At 43.3% G+C, this 13165-nt stretch overlaps 1 protein-coding gene across 20 annotated transcripts in view; it reads left to right on the forward strand.

The window, feature by feature from the left end:
* Positions 1–4921: 4921 nt before the first annotated feature.
* Positions 4922–13165, forward strand: part of LOC139756092 (eukaryotic translation initiation factor 3 subunit C-like) — a 45704-nt gene continuing 37460 nt past the window's right edge. For all 20 annotated transcript variants that reach the window (XM_071675140.1, XM_071675314.1, XM_071675170.1 and 17 more), the window contains exon 1: positions 4922–5134. In XM_071675140.1, the coding sequence (XP_071531241.1) occupies positions 4934–5134 (201 nt within the window). In that variant the 5' untranslated portion in view covers positions 4922–4933. The remainder of the gene's footprint in view (positions 5135–13165) is intronic.

Raw genomic sequence — 13165 nt, forward strand, 5'->3', positions numbered from 1 at the left:
AAAACTTTTCACTGCTTCTAGCAACTTACCTCCCACACCTTATACTCTTAAAACCTTGCACAAAGCATCTCTATCCACCCTATCATGTGCCTAAATGCTACGTACAAATCCATCTGTTTTTCTAAGTATTTCTCAAACATTTTTCAAAGCAAATACCTGATCCACACATCCTCTACCACTTCTAAAACCACACTGCTCTTCCCCAATCTGATGCTCTGTGCATTCTTTTACCCTCTCAGTCAATATCCTCCCTTATAATTTCCCTGAAATACTCAATATACTTATAACTCTGTAATTTGAACATTCACCTTTATCCCCTTTGCCTTTGTACAATGGCACTAAGCATGCATTCCGCCAATCCTCAGGCTTTTCATGATCCATACATACATTGAATATCCTTACCAACCAATCAGCAACACATTCACCCCCTTTGTTGATGAATTCCATTGCAGTACCATTCCAACCCACTGCCTTGCTGGCTTTCATCTTCAGCAAAGCCATCACCACCTCTCCATCCACCAAACCACTCTCCCTGACCCCTCACCCCCACCCCACCCCAGTTTCTTAAACTGTATCGCATACTCCCACAACTCTTGTTTCAGGAGTAGTGCTACTCCTTCCTTAGCTCTTGTCCTCTCACCAACCCCTGAGTTTACCCCCAAGACTTTCCCAAACCACTCTTCCCTAGGAGAGAGAGAATACTTCCCATATATTCCGTGCATGCCCTAGAAGGCGACTTAAAGAGGAGGGAGCTGGAAATCATTCCCTCCCATTTTTAATTTTCCAAAAGAGGGAGCTCAATGAGGATATTCCTTCTAAGGTTCAACCCTCTTTTTTTAATGCTACCTTGCTAATGCAGGAAATAGTGAATATGTATGAAGAAAAATATTTATTTATTCATTTATTTTACGTATTCACTGTTTCCCGCGTTAGTGAGGTAGCGCAAGGAAAACAGACGAAGAAAGGCCCATCCACCCACATACACATGTATATACATGAACACGGATACATGCACATATATATGCATATACATTTCAGTTTATACATACATATATATTGATTGGTTCTCAGTGAATGTAGGTTTGCGGCAGGGGTGTGTGATGTCTCCATGGTTGTTTAATTTGTTTATGGATGGGGTTGTTAGGGAGGTGAATGCAAGAGTTTTTGAAAGAGGGGCAAGTATGAAGTCTGTTGGGGATGAGAGAGCTTGGGAAGTGAGTCAGTTTTTGTTCGCTGATGATACAGCGCTGGTGGCTGATTCATGTGAGAAACTACAGAAGCTGGTGACTGAGTTTGGTAAAGTGTGTGAAAGAAGAAAGTTAAGAGTAAATGTGAATAAGAGCAAGGTTATTAGGTACAGTAGGGTTGAGGGTCAAGTCAATTGGGAGGTGAGTTTGAATGGAGAAAAACTGGAGGAAGTGAAGTGTTTTAGATATCTGGGAGTGGATCTGGCAGCAGATGGAACCATGGAAGCGGAAGTGGATCATAGGGTGGGGGAGGGGGCGAAAATTCTGGGAGCCTTGAAGAATGTGTGGAAGTCGAGAACATTATCTCGGAAAGCAAAAATGGATATGTTTGAAAGAATAGTGGTTCCAACAATGTTGTATGGTTGCGAGGCGTGGACTATGGCTAGAGTTGTGCGCAGGAGGATGGATGTGCTGGAAATGAGATGTTTGAGGACAATGTGTGGTGTGAGGTGGTTTGATCGAGTAAGTAATGCAAGGGTAAGAGATTTTTTTTTTTGCTTTGTCGCTGTCTCCCACGTTTGCGAGGTAGCGCAAGGAAACAGACGAAAGAAATGGCCCAACCCACCCCCATACACATGCCTTGATTCAATCCACTGACAGCACGTCAACCACGGTATACCACATCGCTCCAATTCACTCTATTCTTTTCCCTCCTTTCACCCTCCTGCATGTTCAGGCCCCGATCACACAAAATCTTTTTCACTCCATCTTTCCACCTCCAATTTGGTCTCCCTCTTCTCCTCGTTCCCTCCACCTCCGACACATATATCCTCTTGGTCAATCTTTCCTCACTCATTCTCTCCATGTGACCAAACCATTTCAAAACACCCTCTTCTGCTCTCTCAACCATGCTCATTTTATTTCCACACATCTCTCTTACCCTTACGTTACTTACTCGATCAAACCACCTCACACCACACATTGTCCTCAAACATCTCATTTCCAGCACATCCATCCTACTGCGCACAACTCTATCCATAGTCCACGCCTCGCAACCATACAACATTGTTGGAACCACTATTCCTTCAAACATACCCATTTTTGCTTTCCGAGATAATGTTCTCGACTTCCACACATTCTTCAAGGCTCCCAGAATTTTCGCCCCCTCCCCCACTCTATGATCCACTTCCGCTTCCATGTTTCCATCCGCTGCCAGATCCACTCCCAGATATCTAAAACACTTCACTTCCTCCAGTTTTTCTCCATTCAAACTCACCTCCCAATTGAATTGACCCTCAACCCTACTGTACCTAATAACCTTGCTCTTATTCACATTTACTCTTAACTTTCTTCTTTCACACACTTTACCAAACTCAGTCACCAGCTTCTGCAGTTTTTCACATGAATCAGCCACCAGCGCTGTATCATCAGCGAACAACAACTGACTCACTTCCCAAGCTCTCTCATCCCCAACAGGCTTCATACTTGCCCCTCTTTCCAAAACTCTTGCATTCACCTCCCTAACAACCCCATCCATAAACAAATTAAACAACCATGGAGACATCACACACCCCTGCCGCAAATCTACATTCACTGAGAACCAATCACTTTCCTCTCTTCCTACACGTACACTTGACTTACATCCTCGATAAAAACTTTTCACTGCTTCTAACAACTTGCCTCCCACACCATATATTCTTAATACCTTCCACAGAGCATCTCTGTCAACTCTATCATATGCCTTCTCCAGATCCATAAATGCTACATACAAATCCATTTGCTTTTCTAAGTATTTCTCACATACATTCTTCAAAGCAAACACCTGATCCACACATCCTCTACCACTTCTGAAACCACACTGCTCTTCCCCAATCTGATGCTCTGTACATGCCTTCACCCTATCAATCAATACCCTCCCATATAATTTGCCAGGAATACTCAACAAACTTATACCTCTGTAATTTGAGCACTCACTCTTATCCCCTTTGCCTTTGTACAATGGCACTATTCACGCATTCCGCCAATCCTCAGGCACCTCACCATGAGTCATACACACATTAAATAACCTTACCAACCAGTCAACAATACAGTCACCCCCTTTTTTAATAAATTCCACTGCAATACCATCCAAACCTGCTGCCTTGCCGGCTTTCATCTTCCGCAAAGCTTTTACTACCTCTTCTCTCTCTTTTTTTTTTTTTTTGCCGCTGTCTCCCGCGTTTGCGAGGTAGCGCAAGGAAACAGACGAAAGAAATGGCCCAACCCACCCCCATACACATGCCTTGATTCAATCCACTGACAGTACGTCAACCCCGGTATACCACATCGCTCCAATTCACTCTATTCTTTGCCCTCCTTTCACCCTCCTGCATGTTCAGGCCCCGATCACACAAAATCTTTTTCACTCCATCTTTCCACCTCCAATTTGGTCTCCCTCTTCTCCTCGTTCCCTCCACCTCCGACACATATATCCTGTTGGTCAATCTTTCCTCACTCATTCTCTCCATGTGACCAAACCATTTCAAAACACCCTCTTCTGCTCTCTCAACCACGCTCTTTTTATTTCCACACCCTGTCTTTGATTTATGTGGGACCTCTATATGCAATTTTGTGTTAAGCAAGGAACTTACTTTTACCAGTACCTCTCTTTATGCAGCCAAAATTTGCTACTATTCAGGTTAGTTCTTTAGAAAGTGCACCTAAGGGTTGGTGGGTGAACTAAGCATGGGTCCTGGATGGAGCATGCCGCATACCTCCCAACAGGTCATTTTTGCAGCAACCACCATTGTGTGTGTGTGCTTTGGGTATACCTGCTAATGGGATTTTCGTGCAGACAACAACTTCTACTACCCAAGGGCCAGCAGTTAAATCAAAGAGAACTCCTTTGACCTTTGAAATGAAGCTAGAAATTTTACAATATGCTGATGCTGGTGAGGAAGTGTTCGCACAGTAGAAAGTGCACCAAAACTTCAATGAGGGTTGGCATGTGGAGTTAGTGTGGGTCCTGGGTGGAGCATGCCATGTTCCTGCCAGTGAGTCAGGCTCACAGATACCACCATTGTGTACAGATATGTGCTCCTCATGCAATTTAGGTATACCTGCTAATGTGATTTTCCTGCAGTCTACTGTGTTTATATTTGTTATATGGTGTCCACTCATCCAGCAGCAGCATCGCTTACCCCCAGAATTATCAGTTAAATGGTAGAGAACCTGTCCAACCTTAGAAATAAGGCAAGAAATCTTATGACACACTGATGCAATTGAGGAAGTGTCATCACTTGGGAATGCTCACATCCTACAGCATAAGAGAATGCACAGACAATTTGGAGTACTGTGGTCCACTCTACTCCACTGTCTGCCAAGGTATCTTCAAGGGTTAGAAATCCATTTATTGAGAAGATGGAGTAACTATCTGTACACATAGAGGATAAGGGAGAGAAGAAAAGCAACCGTAGTAACCTACATTTCAGATTGAAGCTCTGAAGATTTATGATTGTTTATTGAAGTAAGACATTGTAGCTGAACCTGAGCCATTTCAAGCAAGTAAAGGATGGCTAGATAAGTTTTTTGATGTCAGAAGCTACATAATGTGAAATTAATGGAAGAATCCACCAATCAGACCACGAAGCTGTGCATTTATCTCATTTTTCTGTGTGTTTATTGGTTTCCTATATGCATTATCTATTTCTTTTAGGTTTTTGTGGAATATAACCCCCAACTTAAAGTGAGGGATGGGTGTACTTTAGATGATGAGCAATACTTTCGTTCTCCTGACCTCTGATGTCATATATGATACTGACTATATTTGGATTTTATACACAAAGAAAGTAGCATTTCTAAGGTCTAAAGCTCCTATCTTTATGCTGCAGCAGTATGAGCGCACGACAGAACAAGAGAAGCAAGAGAAACAGCGACAGATTCCTTTTCATCAGCATATCAACCTTGAAGTGAGTTTCATCTTGGTTTTTAGTTATACTGTAATTGCTGACATGTAAACTATGGTAGCATGAGTAAAGGTAGCTTACACAGTATATCTATATCTCTTTCTATATCTCTGATGCCGGTTTCCTTTGGGAATTCCCTCACTGGGTTGTGAATGGCAAAAGCGTCTCCATAACTGTTGAATTCCATTGAAGCCCTTATCTTTAAGTGCCTCACCTTTAACGGACCACTGGCCGAGGGTAACTCTAGCATGGTGTTTTCAGAGGCTCCTACCTGAAGTTCCTGGGAAATGTTCCAACCTACTTTGTCTACCTAATGCTCTCAGCTAATACTCTTGCCCACTCCTATCTAGTGCTCTGGTCTGATGTTTATAGATTCTGCTTCTAACTATTGCTTCTGCTATGAACAAGGCTAGCGCATGGCTTTCACCCAAGGAAAATCAAGAGTTGCAAAAAATGGGTTGTGTTGTATTAAGTGTTATTATGTGTAATTAGAAGAGATTGTATGTTTGTAAACAGAATGACAGCAGTCCACTGTGCATGAGGCATAAAGAAAAGACACACTTGGGTCAAAGGAGTGCAGCTTGTCAACCACTGAAGTGTGGCTCATTATGCAGCTGTCACTAACCATTCCAATACCCAGGCAGATAGTACAAGTAATATACCTCCCTGGTTGATGGCTGGCTATCAGCTGCTATGTATAGCTTGCTTGGTGTAGGGGTAAATTTTACAGTTTTTTCTGATTTGGTAATAGAATGATCAAGAGGGAAATTAGGAAGTCCTCCAATGGAATTAAGTACTTTATTATTATCCCTGGGGATGGGGGAGAAAGAATACTTCCCACGCATTCCTCACGTGTCGTAGAAGGCGACTAAAGGAGACGGGAGTGGGGGACCAGAAACCCTCCCCTCCTTGTATTTTGACTTTCTAAAAGGGGAAACAGAAGAAGGAGTCACGCGGGGAGTGCTCATCCTCCTCGAAGGCTCAGATTGGGGTGTCTAAATGTGTGTGGATGTAACCAAGATGAGAAAAAAGGGGAGATAGTATGTTTGAGGAAAGGAACATGAATGTTTTGGCTCTGAGTGAAACGAAGCTCAAGGGTAAAGGGGAAGAGTGGCTTGGGATTGTCTTGGAAGTAAAGTCAGGGGTCAGTGAGAGGACAAGAGCAAGGGAAGGAGTAGCACTACTCCTGAAACAGGAGCTGTGGGAGTATGTGATAGAGTGTAAGAAAGTAAATTCTAGATTGATATGGGTAAAACTGAAAGTAGATGGAGAGAGATTGGTGATTATTGGTGCATATGCACCTAGGCATGAGAAGAAAGATCATGAGAGGCAAGTGTTTTGGGAGCAGCTGAATGAGTGTGTTAGTGGTTTTGATGCACAAGACCGGGTTATAGTGATGGGTGATTTGAATGCAAAGGTGAGTAATATGGCAGTAGAGGGAATAATTGGTATACATGGGGTGTTCAGTGTGGAAATGGAAATGGTGAAGAGCTTGTAGATTTATGTGCTGAAAAAGGACTGGTGATTGGGAATACCTGGTATGTATGTAAGTAGGAGAGATGGCCAGAGAGCGTTATTGTATTACGTGTTAATTGATAGGCGTGCGAAAGAGAGACTTTTGGATGTTAATGTGCTGAGAGGTGCAACTGGAGGGATGTCTGATCATTATCTTGTGGAGGCGAAGGTGAAGATTTGTAGAGATTTTCAGAAAAGAAGAGAGAATGTTGGGATGAAGAGAGTGGTGAGAGTAAGTGAGCTTGGGAAGGAGACTTGTGTGAGGAAGTACCAGGAGATACTGAGTACAGAATGGAAAAAGGTGAGAACAAAGGACGTAAGGGGAGTCGGGGAGGAATAGGATGTATTTAGGGAAGCATTGATGGCTTGCGCAAAAGATGCTTGTGGCATGAGAAGCGTGGGAGGTGGGTTGATTAGAAAGGGTAGTGAGTGGTGGGATGAAGAAGTAAGATTACTAGTGAAAGAGAAGAGAGAGGCATTTGGACGATTTTTGCAGGGAAAGAATGCAAATGAGTGGAGATGTATAAAAGAAAGAGACAGGAGGTCAAGAGAAAGGTGCAAGAGGTGAAAAAGAGGGCAAATGAGAGTTTGGGTGAGAGAGTATCATTAAATTTTAGGGAGAATAAAAAGATGTTTTGGAAGGAGGTAAATAAAGTGCGTATGACAAGGGAGCAAATGGGAACTTCAGTAAAGGGGGCTAATCGGGAGGTGATAACAAGTAGTGGTGATGTGAGAAGGAGATGGAGTGAGTATTTTGAAGGTTTGTTGAATGTGTTTGATGATAGAGTAGCTGATATAGGGTGTTTTGGTCGAGGTGGTGTGCAAAGTGAGAGGGTTAGGGAAAATTTGATAAACAGAGAGGAGGTAGTAAAAGCTTTGTGGAAGATGAAAGCCGGCAAGGCAGCAGGTTTGGATGGTATTGCAGTGGAATTTATTAAAAAAGGGGGTGACTGTATTGTTGACTGGTTGGTAAGATTATATAATGTATGTATGATTCATGGTGAGGTGCCCGAGGATTGGCGGAATGCTTGCATACTGCCATTGTACAAAGGCAAAGGGGATAAGAGTGAGTGCTCAAATTACAGAGGTATAAGTTTGTTGAGAATTCCTGGGAAATTATATGGGAGGGTATTGATTGAGAGGGTGAAGGCATGTACAGAGCATCAGATTGGGGAAGAGCAGTGTGGTTACAGAAGTGGTAGAGGATGTGTGGATCAGGTGTTTGCTTTGAAGAATGTATGTGAGAAATACTTAGAAAAGCAAATGGATTTGTATGTAGCATATATGGATCTGGAGAAGGCATGTGATAGAGTTGATAGAGATGCTTTGTGGAAGGTATTAAGAATATATGGGGTGGGAAGCAATTTGGTAGAAGCATTGAAAAGTTTTTATCGAGGATGTAAGGCATGTGTACGTGTAGGAAGAAAGGAAAGTGATTGGTTTTCAGTGAATGTAGGTTTGTGGCAGGGGTCTGTGATGTCTCCATGGTTGTTTAATTTGTTTATGGATGGGGTTGTTAGGGAGGTGAATGGAAGAGTTTTGGAAAGAGGGGCAAGTATGAAGTCTGTTGTGGATGAGAGAGCTTGGGAAGTGAGTCAGGTGTTGTTCACTGATGATACAGCGCTGGTGGCTGATTGATGTGAGAAACTGCAGAAGCTGGTGACTGAGTTTGGTAAAGTGTGTGAAAGAAGAAAGTTAAGAGTAAATGTGAATAAGAGCAAGGTTATTAGGTACAGTAGGGTTGAGGGTCAAGTCAATTGGAAGGGAAGTTTGAATGGAGAAAAGCTTGAGGAAGTAAAGTGTTTTAGATATCTGGGAGTGGATCTGGCAGCGGATGGAACCATGGAAGCGGAAGTGGATCATAGGGTGGGGGAGGGGGCGAAAATCCTGGGAGACTTAAAGTATGTGTGGAAGTCGAGAACATTATCTCGGAAAGCAAAAATGGATATGTTTGAAGGAATAGTGGTTCCAACAATGTTGTATGGTTGCGAGGCGTGGGCTATGGATAGAGTTGTGCGTAGGAGGATGGATGTGCTGGAAATGAGATGTTTGAGGACTATGTGTGGTGTGAGGTGGTTTGATCAAGTAAGTAACGTAAGGGTAAGAGAGATGTGTGGAAATAAAAAGAGCATGGTTGAGAGAGCAGAAGAGGGTGTTTTGAAATGGTTTGGGCACATGGAGAGAATGAGTGAGGAAAGATTGACCAAGAGGATATCTGTGTCGGAGGTGGAGGGAACAAGGAGAAGTGGGAGACCAAATTGGAGGTGGAAAGATGGAGTGGAAAAGATTTTGTGTGATCGGGGCCTGAACATGCGGGAGGGTGAAAGGAGGGCAAGGAATAAAGTGAATTGGATCGATGTCGTATACCGGGGTTGATGTGCTGTCAGTGGATTGAATCAGAGCATGTGAAGCGTCTTGGGTAAACCATGGAAAGCTGTGTAGGTATGTATATTTGCGTGTGTGGACGTATATATATACATGTGTATGGGGTTGGTTTGGGCCATTTCTTTCGTCTGTTTCCTTGCGCTACCTTCCAAACACGGGAGACAGCGACAAAGCAAAAAAAAAAAAAAAATGCACATATACATACATATGCATTTCAATGGATACATACATATACATACACAGACATATACATATATACACATGTACATATTCATAATTGCTGTCTTCATCCATTCCTGTCTCCACCGTGCAACAATTGAAATAGCATCCACCTCCCCTCCTGTGAGGTAGCACCAGGAAAAGACAAAAAGTGTCCATTCGTTCACACTCTGTCTCTAGCTGTCATGTATAATGCACTGAAACCACAGCTCCCTTTCCACATCCAGGCCCCACAGAACTTTCCATGGTTTACCCCAGACGCTTCACATACCTTGGTTCAATCCATTGACATCATGTCGACCCCGGTTCTCGCCTTCCACACATTCTTCAACGCTCCTAGAACCTTTGTCCCCTTCCCCACCTCGTGACTCACCTCTGCTGCCGAGTCCACTCCCAGATATCTAAAACACTTCACTTCCTCCAGTTTTTCTCCATTCAAACTTACCTCCCAATTAAGTATAAGTAGTCCCTCAACCCTACTGAATCTCCTTGCTCTTATTCACATTTGCTTTCAACTTTCTTCTTTCACACACTTTATCAAACCCAGTCACCAACTTCTGTAGTTTCTCACCTGTATCAGCCACCAGTCCTGTATTATCAGTGAACAACTGACTCACTTCCCATGCCCTCTCATCCAGAACAGACTGCATACTTACCCCTCTCTCCAAAACTCTTGCATTCACCTCCCTAACCACCTCATCCATAAAACAAATTAAACAACCATGAAGACATCACACACCCCTGCCACAAACCAACATTCACTGGGAAGCAATCTCTCTCCTCTCTCCCTATTCGTACACCTGTCTTACATCCTTGATAAAAACTTTTCACTGCTTCTAGCAACTTACCTCCCACACCTTATACTCTTAAAACCTTGCACAAAGCATCTCTATCCACCCTATCATGTGCCTAAATGCTACGTACAAATCCATCTGTTTTTCTAAGTATTTCTCAAACATTTTTCAAAGCAAATACCTGATCCACACATCCTCTACCACTTCTAAAACCACACTGCTCTTCCCCAATCTGATGCTCTGTACATGCTTTTACCCTCTCAGTCAATATCCTCCCTTATAATTTCCCTGAAATACTCAATATACTTATACCTCTGTAATTTGAACATTCACCTTTATCCCCTTTGCCTTTGTACAATGGCACTAAGCATGCATTCCGCCAATCCTCAGGCTTTTCATGATCCATACATACATTGAATATCCTTACCAACCAATCAGCAACACATTCACCCCCTTTGTTGATGAATTCCATTGCAGTACCATTCCAACCCACTGCCTTGCTGGCTTTCATCTTCAGCAAAGCCATCACCACCTCTCCATCCACCAAACCACTCTCCCTGACCCCTCACCCCCACCCCACCCCAGTTTCTTAAACTGTATCGCATACTCCCACAACTCTTGTTTCAGGAGTAGTGCTACTCCTTCCTTAGCTCTTGTCCTCTCACCAACCCCTGAGTTTACCCCCAAGACTTTCCCAAACCACTCTTCCCTAGGAGAGAGAGAATACTTCCCATATATTCCGTGCATGCCCTAGAAGGCGACTTAAAGAGGAGGGAGCTGGAAATCATTCCCTCCCATTTTTAATTTTCCAAAAGAGGGAGCTCAATGAGGATATTCCTTCTAAGGTTCAACCCTCTTTTTTTAATGCTACCTTGCTAATGCAGGAAATAGTGAATATGTATGAAGAAAAATATTTATTTATTCATTTATTTTACGTATTCACTGTTTCCCGCGTTAGTGAGGTAGCGCAAGGGAAACAGACGAAGAAAGGCCCGTATATATTGATTGGTTCTCAGTGAATGTAGGTTTGCGGCAGGGGTGTGTGATGTCTCCATGGTTGTTTAATTTGTTTATGGATGGGGTTGTTAGGGAGGTGAATGCAAGAGTTTTGGAAAGAGGGGCAAGTATGAAGTCTGTTGGGGATGAGAGAGCTTGGGAAGTGAGTCAGTTTTTGTTCGCTGATGATACAGCGCTGGTGGCTGATTCATGTGAGAAACTACAGAAGCTGGTGACTGAGTTTGGTAAAGTGTGTGAAAGAAGAAAGTTAAGAGTAAATGTGAATAAGAGCAAGGTTATTAGGTACAGTAGGGTTGAGGGTCAAGTCAATTGGGAGGTGAGTTTGAATGGAGAAAAACTGGAGGAAGTGAAGTGTTTTAGATATCTGGGAGTGGATCTGGCAGCAGATGGAACCATGGAAGCGGAAGTGGATCATAGGGTGGGGGAGGGGGCGAAAATTCTGGGAGCCTTGAAGAATGTGTGGAAGTCGAGAACATTATCTCGGAAAGCAAAAATGGATATGTTTGAAAGAATAGTGGTTCCAACAATGTTGTATGGTTGCGAGGCGTGGACTATGGCTAGAGTTGTGCGCAGGAGGATGGATGTGCTGGAAATGAGATGTTTGAGGACAATGTGTGGTGTGAGGTGGTTTGATCGAGTAAGTAATGCAAGGGTAAGAGATTTTTTTTTTTGCTTTGTCGCTGTCTCCCACGTTTGCGAGGTAGCGCAAGGAAACAGACGAAAGAAATGGCCCAACCCACCCCCATACACATGCCTTGATTCAATCCACTGACAGCACGTCAACCACGGTATACCACATCGCTCCAATTCACTCTATTCTTTTCCCTCCTTTCACCCTCCTGCATGTTCAGGCCCCGATCACACAAAATCTTTTTCACTCCATCTTTCCACCTCCAATTTGGTCTCCCTCTTCTCCTCGTTCCCTCCACCTCCGACACATATATCCTCTTGGTCAATCTTTCCTCACTCATTCTCTCCATGTGACCAAACCATTTCAAAACACCCTCTTCTGCTCTCTCAACCATGCTCATTTTATTTCCACACATCTCTCTTACCCTTACGTTACTTACTCGATCAAACCACCTCACACCACACATTGTCCTCAAACATCTCATTTCCAGCACATCCATCCTACTGCGCACAACTCTATCCATAGTCCACGCCTCGCAACCATACAACATTGTTGGAACCACTATTCCTTCAAACATACCCATTTTTGCTTTCCGAGATAATGTTCTCGACTTCCACACATTCTTCAAGGCTCCCAGAATTTTCGCCCCCTCCCCCACTCTATGATCCACTTCCGCTTCCATGTTTCCATCCGCTGCCAGATCCACTCCCAGATATCTAAAACACTTCACTTCCTCCAGTTTTTCTCCATTCAAACTCACCTCCCAATTGAATTGACCCTCAACCCTACTGTACCTAATAACCTTGCTCTTATTCACATTTACTCTTAACTTTCTTCTTTCACACACTTTACCAAACTCAGTCACCAGCTTCTGCAGTTTTTCACATGAATCAGCCACCAGCGCTGTATCATCAGCGAACAACAACTGACTCACTTCCCAAGCTCTCTCATCCCCAACAGGCTTCATACTTGCCCCTCTTTCCAAAACTCTTGCATTCACCTCCCTAACAACCCCATCCATAAACAAATTAAACAACCATGGAGACATCACACACCCCTGCCGCAAATCTACATTCACTGAGAACCAATCACTTTCCTCTCTTCCTACACGTACACTTGACTTACATCCTCGATAAAAACTTTTCACTGCTTCTAACAACTTGCCTCCCACACCATATATTCTTAATACCTTCCACAGAGCATCTCTGTCAACTCTATCATATGCCTTCTCCAGATCCATAAATGCTACATACAAATCCATTTGCTTTTCTAAGTATTTCTCACATACATTCTTCAAAGCAAACACCTGATCCACACATCCTCTACCACTTCTGAAACCACACTGCTCTTCCCCAATCTGATGCTCTGTACATGCCTTCACCCTATCAATCAATACCCTCCCATATAATTTGCCAGGAATACTCAACAAACTTATACCTCTGTAATTTGAGCACTCACTCTTATCCCCTTTGC

The sequence above is a fragment of the Panulirus ornatus genome, chromosome 2 (genome assembly GCF_036320965.1).
Source record: "Panulirus ornatus isolate Po-2019 chromosome 2, ASM3632096v1, whole genome shotgun sequence".
In the NCBI taxonomy this organism is placed as follows: Eukaryota; Metazoa; Arthropoda; class Malacostraca; order Decapoda; family Palinuridae; genus Panulirus; species Panulirus ornatus.